Source organism: Chiloscyllium plagiosum, unplaced genomic scaffold (assembly GCF_037043375.1).
Source record: "Chiloscyllium plagiosum isolate Xiang-an unplaced genomic scaffold, Cpla_swu_hap1 HiC_scaffold_1, whole genome shotgun sequence".
Classification (NCBI taxonomy): Eukaryota; Metazoa; Chordata; class Chondrichthyes; order Orectolobiformes; family Hemiscylliidae; genus Chiloscyllium; species Chiloscyllium plagiosum.
The window spans coordinates 41,793,773-41,811,034 of record NW_028270139.1 but is presented as its reverse complement, the minus strand read 5'-3'; the positions used below and the strand labels follow the sequence as shown (position 1 = coordinate 41,811,034).

The 17,262-nt window shown below is 39.7% G+C and overlaps 1 protein-coding gene across 1 annotated transcript in view; it reads left to right on the top strand.

Annotated features, from left to right (window-relative positions):
- The window catches only part of col25a1 (collagen type XXV alpha 1 chain), a 198,715-nt gene that overhangs the window by 22,549 nt on the left and 158,904 nt on the right, over nt 1–17,262 (top strand). The window contains exon 7 of the mRNA XM_087987194.1: nt 2,005–2,031. Within this exon, the coding sequence (XP_087843320.1) occupies nt 2,005–2,031 (27 nt within the window). The remainder of the gene's footprint in view (nt 1–2,004; nt 2,032–17,262) is intronic.

Below are 17,262 nucleotides of genomic sequence, written 5' to 3'. Positions count from 1 at the left end.
ATTTAAATTAAGATCAAAGCAGGGACATGGAGTTGTGCTTTTCAAATATCAAATCATTATTAAAATTTGGAATTTGCTAAATGTAATGAAAAGGAGAAAAAACGGGTTTTTGAATTGTCAGTCTTGATTACTTTGATTATATTCTTACATCTAGAATAAAACTTAGTTTATGTATTCGAAAGTGTATATTGCATGTAGTAACTCTCAAAAACTCAAAGGCAGGAAGCAAAAATTCTGAATGATGCCATTTTTCTATTCCCATTCTCCCAAGAAGGACCATTTTATTTAACCCTGTTTTAAGAGGAACCACTGCTCAATGACCAGGGGCTCCTTTCAGCAGTTCAGTAGAGATGTGAATTTCACCCATGGCAATCTGAATTAAATGGTCGATCAAAACACCATCAACAGTCTTGTTCTTTTGTTTTTGAAATGTCAGTCTCTGTCTAAGCTTTACTCCATTATTCGTTTCTGAAGTATTGAAAATGTTTCACCTTAGGTTTATTAATTCTACTCAATATTAATCCCACTATCTGGGACAGAGCAGCACCAGGGCAATCCAGTGTGAGCAAGTCTTTGAGAGACTTCTCTTCAGAGCCAATGGTATGGTCCTCCGTAAGGGACTGTGCCAGCTATCAATTGAAAATGTGGCTGGTTCCATCAATTATTCCCCTACCACTGATCATGACACTTTTCTCTTTCTAACAACATCATTTCTAATTTGTCACAAATCATGTCATCACCATTAAAACTTGACTTTGGCTTGAGAGTTATTGAAGGAGCTGGCTTGTTGGAAAGAAGTTGCCAAAGTCATCATGGGTTTATACTGGAACTTTATTCCAATATTAACGTTACTAAAGCTCCCTTATTTTATCCAGAAACCGATGCCCACTTACAGGAGCACCTGCATCACCTTTTGAAGGAATTACATTGAGCAAAGCCATATTTTTGATCTATTTATTCCAACAGCCAAACTGAGTTTTAAAAATGGAAGTAAAGGACCGTAGTCTTTTCCTTTAGAAGAATCATTTTAGATTATCTATACAATTATGGGACTGCCTAATTAAGCTCCCAGCCCTCAAAGATAATCTTTGCTGAGAAGAATTAAGCTACTTGTGCTGTTTCAATCCAAGCTTTCCTTCCCATGCAAATGTGAAATTTTGCAGTATGTGCAGCAGGTGTATGGTGATTATTAGACTACAGGGTGCTATTTTCATGAGGCTCATGAATTCTTTCTGTTAGAATAAGCAGAGTTCATTCGGGATCTGACAAATTGGTTAATTCTATCAAATCTAAGAGAAAAACAAAGGCGTTCAGTTGATGGTATTTTTGTAAAATCAGAAATCAGCAACCTTCTTAGCTGGATTTTGGATAAATAAGAACCTACTGTATCTAGGTTATACATGCAAGTCATTACTCAGCCTGACATATGGTGTTGTTTAACCAAATGTCTTCTGTGCTTACTTCATTAACAGGAAAAATATGCCAAAGGTTCATTCAACACTTTAGCAAACATAAGAAAGTAGTGTCACAAGCTGCCACTTTGATCCAACTGGAATAGATTAGATACCTTTGGTGAACCAAGCATGTCACTCCCGTTATAACTAAAATCACATTTCAGTAGCTATTTTTCTTAAGTTACTATTTGAGTAAAAATCATACAAAACCAGGTTATTGTCCACCAGATTTATTTGGAAGCACTAGCTCTCGGAGTGGCGCTCCAAAAGCTCGTGCTTCCAAATAAACCTGGTGAACTATAACCTGGTATTGTATGATTTTTAACTTTGTCCAACCTAGTCCAACACTGGCACCTCCAAGTCCCTATTTAAGTAGCTATTCTCTTGCAGTATTTGTGTCACTATCATCTTAAGGTTTCTGTGACCTTGACAAATTAGGCAGTATAAGAAGGTCTATTGCAACATTTATTGGATTAGATTTTGAGAATGCATCACAAATGCCGAATTGTCAATGTGATAATAACACCTCAATGTGCTTTTGTTTTTCTAGGGACCCCAGGGACCACCAGGACAAAAGGTACAGTATACCAATACCCGTAAAGCATTCAAACTGTTTATTGCCAACATTAGACCCAGACTCAAAGGAAATAGGCTACTGTAGTTCAGAAGTTAGTTCATAGATATGTCTTAACTCTAGCCGACTTAATCAAGTCAACACAGTAATGTATAATATATAATATGTTTAATTTCTCTATTATATGAACTTTAACTTAAAAATATTCAGACTAGTGGAAGTTTTTACATCAGGACTTTTATGTTAAAAGAAATGTTTCTTTCAAAAAACAAAATTTACTAGTCTTCCCATTTCAATGTTGGCAAAACTCTGGAATTTAAATTTAAAACATGTACAGAGGATACAGTTTCTACTTCAACCCACACTAAGCTTAATAGATCACTGCCATATGATTGATACTGAGCAAAACTTTCAATGTGTCGCTGATGAATGGATTTTGGTTTTACTGTGATCACTGAGCTGCTGTTCCTTTCCTGTTTCTGAGGTAACTTGATGACAGACTTCCTGAACCTTCTGTCAGCACCTTTAACAGTTATCAGAATCGGCTGTCAGATTTCTTTTTGATAAATTCAATATACAATTTATGAGATTTCTTCATTACCACATCGTAAAGAATGTCATTGTATATTCTTACCTTACCTTCCAATCATTGGAGGTTTGTCTCTGAAACCCTTCCACAAAAGCAATCAAGGTTTTGAAAGTAAAAGCATTCATCACTCTTTTCTATATTTATTTTCCCTTTACTGGCTACACAAAATGTTGTAAGACAAACATAACTCTAAAAGAATTTGATAGGAAGTCTTAAGTAAAAGGTTGACACTTTTTCTCCCCATCACCAAATCTCCCAAGCCTTCCAAACAAAGTGGCAAGAAATTCCATGATTTTTAGAGGTGTTATTTGCTTTGTTAATAAACCAGGATGAAGGTAATCATTCAGCGTCTTCATGATTGGGGTTAAAATAACTTGACAGGAGTCTATAGTTTTGAAACTTGGAAGAAAATAGAGATTGTATAAAATACTTTTATCAAATGTTTACAAAATTGTGAAGGGTACAGATAAAGTGAATGGCAGGTGTCTTTTCCCTATAGTGGGGAATTTCAAGTCTAGGGGAAATATTTTAAGGTAAGAGGAGAAAGATTTTAAAAAGACACAAGGAGCAACTTTGTTTTCACACAGAGAGTGGTTGACAACTTCCAGAGGAAATGGTGGATGCAGGTACAGCTAACAGGTATTTGGACAAATACATAAATAGGAAAAGTTTTGAGGGATATGGGACAAACACAGGCAGGTGGGGCTAGTTTATGGTTGGCATGAATTGGTTTTACAGTAGGGTCTGTTTCCAGGCTGTATGACTCTGCCTTGATGACTCTAAAATGACAGTAGGAAATGATGTGCTCTCAGTGTCAGCACAATGACGATACTGAGAGGACAAAGGTGTGTGGGATATTTTTGCGCTGTACTTAATTTTCTGTGAGGTTGGTTACTTCAGCTGACATATTGCATGAAGTAAAATCAGTGAATGTCAGACGTAGACCTGAAGATAAATAATAAAAAAAGGAGACAATTAGAAAAATAATCAACACTCTCAAAGACTCCTTATGTGAAAGTTATTGGCAGGGCAGACTGGAAATCATTCAAAAAGCTATTTGGATGTAATGGGAAGATTGGATCTGTCAACGAATTGAGATGAACAACAAGTGCTGTTATAAATTGAAACGTTTATCCATGAAATAATCTACAGCAAGCTTTTAACATTTCAAAACACATTAAATGTAAATGTTAGTTTATTGCTGCATTGACAAATGAAACTGATGAAGCTTGGTTTGGAACTCCATGTAACCCCACTGTAATTGAATGCAAGCTCAAGTGTAGGCAGCCATGTTTTCCGGTTTCTCCCACCCTCAAAAAAAACTACACTGCGATGGGGTTTTATGCACCTATATATTTTTCTCGCCTGCTTTGTTCTGGTTAGTGTTTCCCTGGAATTTCAAAACATAGAAATATAAGAATGGAGGCAATGACCTAATGGTGTTATTGCAAGACTGTTAATCCAGAGACCCTGCTCATGTTCTGGGGACCTGGGTTTGAAGGTCACCATGGCAAATGGTGGAATTTGAATTCAATAAAAATCTGGAATTAAGAATCTACTGATGAAACCGTGGTCCATTGTCTTAAAAACCCATCTGGATCACTAATGTCCTTTTGGGAGGACCATGCCATGCCAACTCGGTCTGGAATACAAGTGACTCCAAACCCACAGCAATGTGGTTGACTCTTAACTGCCCCCTGGGCAATTAGAAATGGGCAATAAATGGTGGTGCAGCCAGCAATGTCCTTGTCTTGTGCATGAATTAAAAAAAAGAGCAGGTATAGGCCATTTGGCAGTTCAAGCCTGCTCTTCCAGTCAATAAGGTCATGACTGAAATGATGTGTCCCTAACTCCACTTTCATGCCTGCCCTCCTAACTCTTATTAATCAAAATTTGTCTAACTCAGTCTTGAATATATTCAATGATCCAGCCTTCAGTGCTGTCTGTGAGACCAAATTCCAAATACCAATGATCTGCTGAAGGAACAAATTCCTTCTTGTATCCATCTTAAATGAGAGACTCCTTAAGATGAAACATCCTGTCAACATTTTCTCTGTCAGGCCCTCTCAGAATTGTATGTTTCAAAAATATCACCTCTCGTTCCTCTAAACATCAATGAGGAGAGGTCAATATGCTCAATCTTTCCTCATCCTAGTTTAATGAATCTACGGGTTCCAGTGCCATCTGTGTCCGTTCTTAAGTAAGGTGACCAATACACAAAATACTCCGACATATAATCTTAACATTCCCATCTATCATTGTAGCAAGATTTCTTAATTTTTTGTATACCATCTTCCATACAACAAAATCAAAATTCTGTTAGGCTTGTTAAGTACTTGCTATAATTTCTTGTTTTTTTTATTATTTAGAGGTGCCGGTGTTGGACTGGGGTGTACAAAGTTAAAAATCACACAACACCATGTTATAGTCCAACAGGTTTATTTGGAAGCACGTGGTTGCGTTCACATTTTGATGGACAGTTTCCACAACCACCTGATGAAGGAGTAGTGCTCCGAAAGCTAGTGTTTCCCAATAAACCAGTTGGAGTATAACCTGATGTTGAGTGATTTTTAATTTTTTTTTGTGATTCATGTATAAGGATGTTGAGTCACTGTGCAGCAATCTTCAGTATCTTTCCGTTTAAATAATACTTTGCTTTTTTATTCTTCCAACCAAAGTGGACAAATTTACACTTTCCCACATTACAGTCAATCTGCCTTTTTTTTACTCTAGCTCTATCTTTTTGCAGGCTCCTTTGTATCCTCCTCAAAAAATTCCTTGCTGTGCATTTTTGTATCAATCTAGCTGCAATTTAACAGTCTCTTCATATAAATCATTAATATAAGTCATAATAGTTGGGATCCCAGTACTGATCCATGTGGAACTCCACTAATTACAGTACGCCAAACTCAGAATGCCCAGTTTATTCTCACTTTCTATTTCCTGTAAATTAAGAATCCTCTGTCCAAGTTAATATATCACCCCAACACCATCTTCCCTTACCTTGGGCACTTCATCTTTGGCCTTTTGGAAGTCCGAGTATACAATATCATATGTTCTCTTTTATCCACATAATTGTAATATCCTCAAATATCAAATATGATTTCCCTTTCACAATACTATGCTGATTCTGCCTGAAAGATTTATGGTTTTCTGAATGTCCCACTATTCATGATTTAATAATGAATTCTACCATTTTCCCAACCGCAGAGGTTAGGCTAGCTGGACTATATTTTCTTGCTTTCTATGTCCCTCCTTTCTTGAACAGAGGTGTTATATTTGAGGCTTTCCAAACCACCAGGGCTTGCAAGAATTTTAGAAAATTTTGGAAGATTACCGTAATTCAAGCAGGGTACATTAATAGAACTGTAGTGTTTGTCAGAGACAAGTTAATCGTCACAGTTCTGCAAACAATGGTTCAAGTGGCTGTGTCTCTTTCCACTGCCAGGGTTTGGAACATTTACTCTGGGTTTGAGAAGAATTTGTAGTGGGAAGGGAAGGATCCAGCAATCGTAAACTATGTAGGTACCAACAACATAGGTAGTACTAGGACAGAGTTTCTGCTTGGAGAGGGTGAATAGCTAGGGGCTGAATTAAAAGCCAGAACCCAAATTTGTGAATTCCTGAATTTCACCTGAACCACAAGGATGACTGCTTTACTGACAGTCATGTCCTCAAATCCTTGACCATAAACCATCTTCAAAATACTCCACTTAAGGGATATGATTATTTCCTGAAGCAACGAGTGTGGATAACGTTCCCCTCCCTGACGCATTCCAATATCCAAAGTTCTGACTCCAGTTCAGAAACTCAAAGGCAAAAGTTCCTCAAGTGGCAGACACTTGCTGCCAATGTAGTTACCATGGAGCACACAGATTGTCCACTTGATCCTACATCTATAAGTACAACAGATCACTTACCCTACCAACTTTATTGTGTTGTAGTTAACTAATTAAGATTATAAATATTACTCAGCCAGTATCTATAATTATCTAAAGTGGTTTAACTAGTTGATCCACAAATTAAGGCAATACCTATATCTCCGCAATTCCTGTTTAAACTACTGCCCCCATTTAGAGAAAGAAAAATATAAAACTTATCCACTACACTTATCTGCTCTTGCAACTAATGCTTCTGGGCTCCTTGCTCCACTGCCAGTTTCTGGCTCCTCTCTCTCTCTCACTCAGCCCATTATTTTTTCTGAAGCTCAAAACAATATCTCCTCCCATTTGGCACCAAATTCCCTCATTTACCCGATTCCTGAGTTTACATTCAGACTTCACCTGCATTTAGTGACAATCTGCTATCTTTGTGTTTGCTTACATTGTGTGCTTAGCAAGAGCACTTGCAGTTATGCTAGTTTAAATTCCACTGAGATAAACCGACACTATTGACTCGACAAGCAGATTCTAAATAGCAACTTGATTAGCTGCCTGCAGCTGCCTTGACAATAGGGAACTGCTTATTCTCAACTGCAAGAAATTGGACCTTAACAATATGTGTAGTTAAATGCCAAATCAAAAAATGGAAGGCAGTTCAACACCACCTTCTCAAAAGCAGCCAGTGATGCCCATTTCCCATGGGTGGGACTGGAGGGTTTGAGTTACAAGGCGAGGCTGGATAGGCTGAGACTTTCTACCCTGAAGCATAGGAGGTTGACGGGGTGACCTTATAAAGGTTCATAAAATCATGAGGGACATAGATAAGGTGAAAAGTAAAGGTCTTTTCCCTATGATAGGGGAGTCCACCACTAGAGGGCATAGGTTTAAGGTGAGAGGGGAAAGATTTTAAGAGAGCTATTTTTTCACGTACAGGACAGTGCATTTATGGAATAAACTACCAGAGGCAGTGATGGCTGCAGGTACAGTTACAACATTTAAAGGAAATTTGTACAGGTACATGGATAGGAAAGGTTTAGAGGGTTATGGGCCAAATGCAGGCAAGTGGGGCTAGTTTAGTTTGGGAAACCTGGTCATCATGGACAAGTTGGATCCAAGGGTCTGTTTCCATGCCGTATGACTCTAGTAATAAGGTGAAAACAAGTGCAAACTAAACTTGATTTCAGAAAGGGATTATCCATTAAAATACCCTCAGTCACCACATTCCCAAGTTCTCTCACTCAGTTGAGCTACAAAGTGAAGAATACCTCTCTTCATGCTTGCTTAAAACATCTGTTCATTCCTGCCAAAAAAAACTGAAGGTGGAGAAGTCAACATTTTGGCTGTAACCCTTCCTCAGTCCTGAAGAAGAGTTACACCCAAAACATCAACTTCTCCACCTCCTGATGCTACCTGGCTTGCTGTGTTCTTCCAGCCTCCTCCTTGTCTACCTTGGACTCAAGTATCTGCAGCGTTTTTGTCTCTTAAAAAAAAACTGAAAGGACCAGGAGAAAGCCTGCACTGAACCAAACAAATTGCAGAATTAGTTTGAATTTGTATTTGCTTCTGTAATTTAATGAATTTTAATGGAAGATAGAAGGAAAATCCTTACTATTAAACATCTTAAAAGTGTAATTTTGTAATTCTCCCAACCAGTCATTTGTAAACAAAAGTGTAGTGCAATGTTATCGAACCCTTGGTGTAATCACATCTAAGGAGTATAAATGACTTTGTACAATTTTTCTTTCCATTGAATTAAAACATGATCATGATCATCATCATCACTATCCATTAAGAGTGCTGTTACACTCAGTTCCGATTCTGGATTATTGTGGACCATTATCAAGTTATGAATTTATTGTCATGTGCAGCAAGGCACAGTAAAATGCATTGTCTTGCGAGCAATACAGGCAGATCCCATAGTTAAATGGCATAGATAAATAAATACAAGGTAAACGGCGGCAAAAACAAGAACACAGGTACAGGCGAATGCTAAGAGTTTGTGAGTCCATTCAGTATTCTAACAAGAGTAAGGCAGAAACTGTTTTGAAACTGCTGGTGCATGTGTTCAGGCTTCTGTACCTTCTCCCTGATGGTAGAGGTTGGAGAAAAACATTGCCAGGGTGGGTTGGATCTTTGAGAATGCTGGCGGCCTTTCCTTGACAGTGGGCCTGATAGATGGATTCCACAGATGGGAGGTTGGCCTTTGTGATTGTCCGGGTCGAGTTTACCACTCTCTGTAATCATCTCCGATCTTAAATGGTACAGTTGCCATACCAGAGTTGAAAATGTGGTGCTGGAAAAACACAGCAGGCCAAGCAGCATCCGAGGAGCAGGAGAATCGACGTTTCGGTCATAAGCCCTTCCTGAATCAGTCTCCAGGGGATATTAGTGTTGAAAGTTGAACTGCTGTCAATGAGTAGGATTCTTACATAGCTGTTCTTGGTGACAAGATGTTGTAAGGAGGAGTGATGGGCAAGTGATATGGCATCTGACATGGATCTGTTGGTCCAATAGGCAAATTAGAGTGGGTCAAGAGTAGTGGGGAGGCTGGAGTTTATTAATGCCATGACCAGCCTTTCAAAGCACTTCATGACCACCAAAGTTAAGGCCACTGGGCGGTAATCATTGAGACATGCTGCATGAGCCTTCTTAGGCACAGGGAGGATGTTGGCCCTCTTGAAACAGGCAGGGACAGTGGCCTGCTGCAGGGAGAGGTTGAAGATGTCCAAGAAGACCTCTGCCAGTTGAATTACGCATGCTCTGAGAGCACGGCCTGGTACTCCGTCTGGTCCCATCACTTTGCTTGGATTCACACAAAGGAAAACTGATCTGACCTCTGATGCAGTGACTGTTGGGATAAGTTCGTCAGGACTTATCGGAATAGGTGTTACCTGTCCGCCGAAATTCTGCTCAAAGCAAGCATAGAAGCCGTTGAGACCATCTGGGAGGGATGTGTCATCGTCTGCTATCTTGCACTGTCTCTACTTAGAACCTGTGATGTCATTCAGTCCTTGCCATAGTCGCCGGTCATCTGTCTGGGTCTCAAATCTCTTATTCCTAATACTTCTAGTATTCAATTTCTACACTTTTTGTAGGTTTACCTCCTTTTTTCCCCTTCAGTGTCTCATTGTTGCTGATATCTGATATTCTAGTGTCTCTCTGGGTCTCAATGGCTTCCAAAGAACAAGGTGTCATGAAGCATCCATGCACTTCGTTGGCCAACTTGGACTCGAAATCACTTCAGATGATTCAGAAATTACGTTTAGTTGCTTGAAATCTCTGAATAATCTTACCGATCTTTCATTTTCTGTTCATAAAACAAACTGCCTTCTTATTCTGATAACATACCTGTATTTAGTTTTTTTGACAGAAGATGTTTAATGAAAATAGGTCTTTCCACACCCAAGGATTAGCATTTTGGCTTCCCTTATGTTCCTAACTATAGGCTTCATCACTTCCTTTCACGTCTGCTCTAGATTTTTGGAACCCTGTGTCATTGTATGTTGTACTTATTATCGTCCTCTAGGGTTTGACATGTTTTTCATATTCCTTCTACTTTGTAGGTTTTCTTCCTGCTGCAAGTAATTTCCACTTGTGGTATCTTATTCCTAATACTTCTAGCGTTCAGTTTCTACACTTTTCGTAGGTTTACCTCCTATTTTGACCTTCAGTGTCTCATTGTTTCTGATATCTGATATTCTAGTGAGTATATTTAACACAGGAAGCATGCAACTTAAGACCAGAAGAATATTTTTTTTAATTTTACAGACTGAACAATTAAGTGGTTGATGACTTTTAAATTGGACAAATGGAAGACGATGCCCTTCAGTGGAAATAATAAAAACATCAATATGCTTAGAAATTAAGAGATTGAATGGAGTGGATGAGTGAAGGGATCCAGGGACCTAGGTGAATACATAATTTTCTATAAGACATAGCATAGATTAATAAAGCATTTTAATGTGCTATTAAAACACTGGGATTTATTTCTAGTGTATAGAATTAAGATGTGATTAAGTTATGTTAACTAGAGTGGGGCAATGGCCTAGTGGTACTATTTCTAGACTATTAATCTAGAAATCAGTCAAAGCTGTAGAGAGCTGGATTTGAAACCTGCCACAGCAGATGGTGAAAACTGAATTCAACAAAAGATATTCAGGAATTAATAATCTCCTGCAAAACATTGCCAATTATTGGGAAAAACACATGTGGCTCACTGAAGTCCTTCAGGGAAAGAACTCTACCATCTTCATCTTGTCTAATGTACATGTGATGCCAGACCTAGAGCAATGTGGTAAACTCTCAGCTGCCCTCTGTATTAGCCTAGTTCAAGGGCAGCTAGGGATGGGCAATAAATGCTGGCCCAGCCACTGATGTCCACATCTCACAAGTGAATTCAAAAAAATGTTAAACTTGTGTAGGACCCTGGTTATACTATGTTCTGGGGTTCGACTAAATACAACTAAAACCGACAAGGAGAAGCACTTGAGAAAGCCTAAAGTAGGATTACAAGGATCAGATCTGAGCTGAGAGTTTACAGCTATCAGGGAAGATTGAAAAAATTGTACTTATGGAAAAATATTTTGAAGTGATCTAATTTTTTAAAAAATATGTATGTCTTGGATAGGGTTGATGTGGAGGTAATATTTCCACTTCTGGTCTTCACATGACACAAAAGAATTAGAATGAACAGCCTGTTTCTGTGCTGCATAATCTAAGGGTGGAATAGTCTGGTACCAGTCGAAGGTAGTGAACTTTATTAGGTGGGATGGTAGCAGGCCAGAACACCACTCTCCCAACCTTGTATAAATTAAATTCTGGGTGGGAAAGTCCAACCTCCATCTTTGCACCCCTCAGTTAATCAAGAGGTGATCAATTAGATAGCTGCAATTATTTCAGCTCCAGGCAGGGTGACGTAGAGTTGGCCTGCCCAACTGGTTAACCTTGGTGGGCAGGCTGTCACTTTAGGGTGGGGGCCCTCAATCTGTTGGAGGGTTTCTGGTTTGCGATCAGTAATTTGCTGATTTTTGGGTGGTTCAAATCACCCCCAGATCCCTGGTTCTGACACTGGACTTGCTTAGGGAATGTGAAATGAAGAAGGCAGTAGGCAGGTGTTTCAGGGCAAGAGAATCTCTGTGTTTATTTAACTTCAAAAGGGTAAGTATTATACAAGAAATAAAAGCCAAATGCAATGAAGCAGTGAAATAGACACAGTAATACAGAGGACAGTAATTAGATACTCTATTAAATTGAATACAGGTTAAACATTATATTTGAACTAAACAGCAGATTTTTATCACAGAAATTATTATTGGGCTTCTTACGCTTGGGGTCCCCTGCTCTGTAACCACCCACCTCCCACTCCTTGTTCGCTATGTTGGAAACTTTGGGGTCTCAGGAGTTAAGTTCACCACTGGGGAGAATTTGCGATTTTGATGTACTGCTCCTACTTGCCATACCCAATGCCTTGATGAAGATTTTGGATGGTTTAGGCCTCCTGTCTGGGTTGAGTCTGTGGTAGGATGTGTCGTAGAGTTACGGGTGAATACTTGGTTCTTCTTGCTTTCTGGTGGTTTTTATGAGCCAAATTTCACCTCAGGATGTGCATGAGACCTTGTGATATCGGTTGGGTCGGTGGTTTTCAGAGGTTGTTGGTTCTCAGATCTGCTGGTCGTGGTCGGTCATCATTGGTTCCCCTGGTAAGGAACAGGCCTGTGTTAGTGGGTTTTGGAATGACCACTTCCGGAGATAGTTATGCAGTTAGTTCTCTGAGAGAATCACTCTTTACCATCCTTCTCCTGATGGTAGCTGCGGGGATAGCGCTCTCAGGTGAGATCAGGGCCTGTGATTATACTAATTGTGGGCCTGTTATCTTTGTGCCAAATCTGCACTTGCCATTGTATTACTGGGGTGCCCTTTTGAGGTCAGTTGGCTTCTTGATAGTTAAGTGTAGGTGTGAATGTATTTTGTTTAAGTGGAATGTCCAGTATCTCTGAGCATGAATGTTAATCAAAGTTGAATGTCTTGCTAGGCCCCGTAATGTCTGGGTTGGAGTAGCCCAAAGGGTAAAAGCTAACTTTCAGTCTAGAGTGTTAGGTCTGGTTAATTGTTCTTTCAGAGTCGAGGTGTGAATCGGATCTTCAGGCTGAGCAATGGTTCCAGGCAACTATCTCTGTGTCTGTGTATTCTCCCAGAACATGGCCCAGCTGCTTAATTTTTAAAAGTTAAAAAAAACAATTTGAAAAGTCCCGGATTTTGGTCCAGTATTTCAGAATATGAGGATTTTTGCTCAATCCTACACTGTGCACAATCAGTGGGCTCGGTTGGAGGTCGGCTGCTAAGTGTCATATCCTGTCTTGCTTCCAAACAGCCTGCTCCCTCTCTCCATGGCTCCCACCTTGCGACACAAACGAGGGGTGCAAAGAAGGAGGTTGACCTTGATCACAGCTGATTCTTCATCCTGGGAATCCAGGGTGAGATCCACCAGAAAGAGGAACGATCTCCACTTCTGATTGGCTGCCAGATCTTGGTGTCTGGGACTTCTTCATACTGAGGCTCCAAATATCAGCAGAAAGCCTGCAGACAACCAACCACTATTGCTGATTGTCAGTGGCTTTTACATCTTTGTAAGCTTTTTTTTCCCTCCTGCAAATTTATCCATTTTCAGACTTAGTCCAAAACCAGGAAGATCCTGGCCATGTAATTTTCTATAATGTCTGTCATAGACGTCATGGATTTGCTTTTTAACTTTAGTTTTTGGCTGCTTTCTGTTCTTTAATCATTCAGATATTCTGTTTCTTATACATTCTACCGCTCCATCTCAATAGCCAGGTGTACATTGCAAAGCAAATCTCATGCTTTATTTAAGTGCACCCAATATCTCTTATTTTCCTTTCACTCACACAAGTTTGTGAATGTGACACAACTCACTTCATGTCTAACTGCCTGCTTATTATTTCTGCCTTCGGTTCTTTGGATAATCTTCCATTGTTTCCCTTTATATTAGAGAAAAGCGCTCCAAATTTTCATTCACATTCCTGGCATAACTCCAGTGGAGATCTCCTCCAAGGATCATGTTGTTCAGGTGTCCACTGTTTCCACATTACACGGGGAGCTAATTAAAGGGGTGAAACCTGCAGACCTGGGTCAATCAGGAACTGGTGCAGATAAAGAGTGTGTGTGGAAATGTACAGTTCTTAAGATGGGCCTAAGTTGAAACCATCACAATGAGGAAAATTACCTAAACCATCAAAGAAGTAACATCGATAACCCTTTCCTAATGCTCAGTAAGTGCTAGGTTTTCCAATTGAATGGGAGTGGCTGATGCCAGAGATCTGTATGTAAGGGTTTGAGTATTCAACTACCCCATGTACATTAGCTACATAGTGTGACTTACATGAACTCACAAATTCTGGCAGTTAGCCCTGACAACACTAGTGAAAACAATGTTCACCTAAATATGGAAATTGAAGCCCACAGATTTTCAGAGCTCAATTTGGCTAAATAAACCAAACAGGTCAGATACATAGACTATACGGACAATCAAATGCATTTGCTTGCTTCTAGACTGCTATTGAAATTGGACATATCAGTATTGCTGTACTGTTAGGAAAATCAGGTACAGAAGTAACTCATAACAATGCTTTGGAAATTTACTTTGAAGATCCCACTAAAATGTCAAGAAAATCAACATGATAAGAATAAAATATTTTAGCACAACAAGCTGTCATAGTCTCCCTGCCACTGTCACAATAACCACATGGTACAAAGTTCAAAAAATCACACAACATCAGATTACAGTCTAACTGGTTTATTTGGAGGCACTAGTTTTCAAAGCACTGCTCCTTCATCAGGTGGTTGTGACACACTCTCAGCTACCTTCTCCCCAGCCCTACCCCCCTCCCATTCATCTCACACCCCTCGACTCTCTGCCTCTTTCCTGATGAAGGATTTTTGCCCGAAACGTCGATTCTCCTGCTCCTTAGATGCTCCCTGACCTGCTGTGCTTTTCCAGCATCACATCTCGACTCTGATTTTTAACTTTGTCCACCCCAGTCCAACACTGGCTTCTCCAAAACACTTGGTATAAGTGAGAGATGCTGATCTATTGTATACTATCCTCCAGTGTAACATTCACATGGTTGGATGAACATATTTTGATATTATGCATGCTTATAATGACAAAACTAACAGGAAAAAGTGTCATAGTATCTTTGCAGCAGAACAAACTTAAAGTTTTTAAGTCGGTCCAATTTTGGATATTACTGAATATTTAATTCCATTTTGGTGCTCACCAGTAGATTGAAATACCAGATTGGTGATATTGTAAAGGAGCCATTGTTGGCTGAGAGGAAGTTACTTAATATTCGTCATCATGATTTAATCAAGCTTCTTCAACAACTTCCTCTCATGAAAGGTTTGGCGTCATTTCGTGATCACAGATGGAATTGGTTAGAAAAACAGTACTACAGCATAAATCTCTGTTTCTAGCAGGTCTAGCAAGACAAAACAAAACTAAGGACAAAAAACACTAGGAGTGCTTCAAGCTTCATGTTGGAGCAGTAATTCTGAGAGCCACAGATTAAAGAGCAGATGTGGGCGGCACGGTGGTTAGCACTGCTGCCTCACAGCGCCAGAGACCCGAGTTCAATTCCCGCCTCAGGCGACTCTCTGTGTGGAGTTTGCACATTCTCCCCGTGTCTGCGTGGGTTTCCTCCGGGTGCTCCGGTTTCCTCCCACAATCTAAAAATGTGCAGGTTAGGTGAATTGGCCATGCTAAATTGCCCGTAGTGTTAGGTGAATTGGTAAATGTAGGGGAATGGGTCTGGGTGGGTTTCCACACTAAGTAATCTAATCTAAGTAATCTAATCTAATCTAAATGTAGTCAGTTATCCAACTTCTCCTGTAAGAGAAAGGCCATGCCTAGTGAGCTAATGTGCAGCCCAGTACCAGCTCCAAGAGCTCTTGATGGCAATCTGAAATTTGCTTTCCAGCAGCTTTATGAGGTCTCCGTACAGAATATGGAGTTCAGCGGTTCAGGAAGGCAGCTCACCACCTCTTTCTCAAGGGCAATTCTGGTAAATAAATGCCGGGCCCAACTGCAATGTCCATGTCCCATGAGCGAATTAAAGTGTCAAGTCTGTTTGATAGTGCTCCTGAATGTGCTCTACTATTTTAAATATGCTATATAAATATACATTGTTGTTAGAAACAAAGAGAATTTGTGACACAAGAGGAGGATACTTGGCTCAGTGTGCCTGTGCTGCTGCTTGTTGAGTGATAAGTATTGGCCAGGACTCTTTTGGCTGGGGGTGTATGGATCAGCATAAACAAAGACGGGAATAGTTTCAGTATTCTTTTTCATGTAACCCTTTTGCTGAAAGAAAAAGATACCTTGTAATAAATTGAACTTTAGATCAGGCTACTGTACATTAAGAATTGTGCAGTTTTAAAGTGAGATTGTCAGCTGCTATGATTGTGGTTACTCTATTAAGGATGTTAATGTGAGTCAATCACAACACATTTCAAAAAGGTTTAGGATGACACCTGGCCGGAAAAAGCATATTGTTATGCAAGTCCTTCATGTATTTGCTAAGTTAGTGGAGGTGTTTATTTGTTTATTTTGCAGTGTTTAGGAATCTTTTAAACTTTCTCCACTGGTGTAAATGGAGAAGTATCAGATCAGCTGCCTGTTACACATCTGTCCTGATTTTCTTTTCTGCAGTGTCACATTTCGACAGCAGTCCAGGAGAGAACAAATGTGTTTGATCTCCCAAATGGCCCAGGGAACTATGTATCTTTCAGATGAGACATTGAAACGAGGCCCCTCTCCCCTTTCAGCTCGATGTAAAAGATCCCACGGCACCATTTTGAGGAAGAGCAGGAGAATTCTTTTAAGAGTCCTGGCCAACATTTATCATTCAACAGCCCAAGCACGCTGAGCCAAAGAGCCTCCTCCTGGGTCACAAATTCTCTTTGTGTCTAACAACAATCTACATTTATATAGCATATAACGGTATAAAGCAACCCAACACATATTCTGGAGCACCACCAGACTTAACACTTTTCTTTTATTCACTCATGGGACATTGGCATTGCTGGTTGGGCCTGGCATTTACTAAAGTGGTGGTGAGCTGCTTTCCTGAACTGCTGGACTCCATATTCTGTAAGTAGACCCCACAATGCTGTTGGGGAGTGAATTCCAGGATTTTGCCTGACCGACAGTGAAGAAACAGTGATGTATTTCCATGTCAGCGTGGTCAGTAGCTTCGAGAAGAATTTGCAGGTGGTGATCTTCCAGGAATTGTTGGATTCTGGAGAAGTCCCAGCATTCTGGAAAACTGGCAATGTAATACCCTCACTCAAAAAGGAAGGAAGACAAAAACAGTTAGCTTAACATTTGTTGTGGGAAAATTCTCGAGTATGTTATAAGGGATTTATTGGCAGAGCATTTAGAAATACTTAGTATAACACTCATATGGACAGACATGGACGGGAAACAAAACATTCAATATTCTGGGTGGAGGGAAAGCAGTTCCATGGTTCCTATTCACTGCATTTGCTGAGATGATTTTCTTGTGCTGATCAGAATGCTCCTTCTCATTTCTTCCTACTCTGGATGTTTCCACTTGATTACAAGAGGCACAGAATAGCTGCTCCATAATTATGATCATCTCATAATTATTCATTACAAGTCACAGGTTACAGCAGTTGTTAAAGAATAATAAACAGTTTTTCTTCAAGCTTAAAAGTGTTATTTTACTG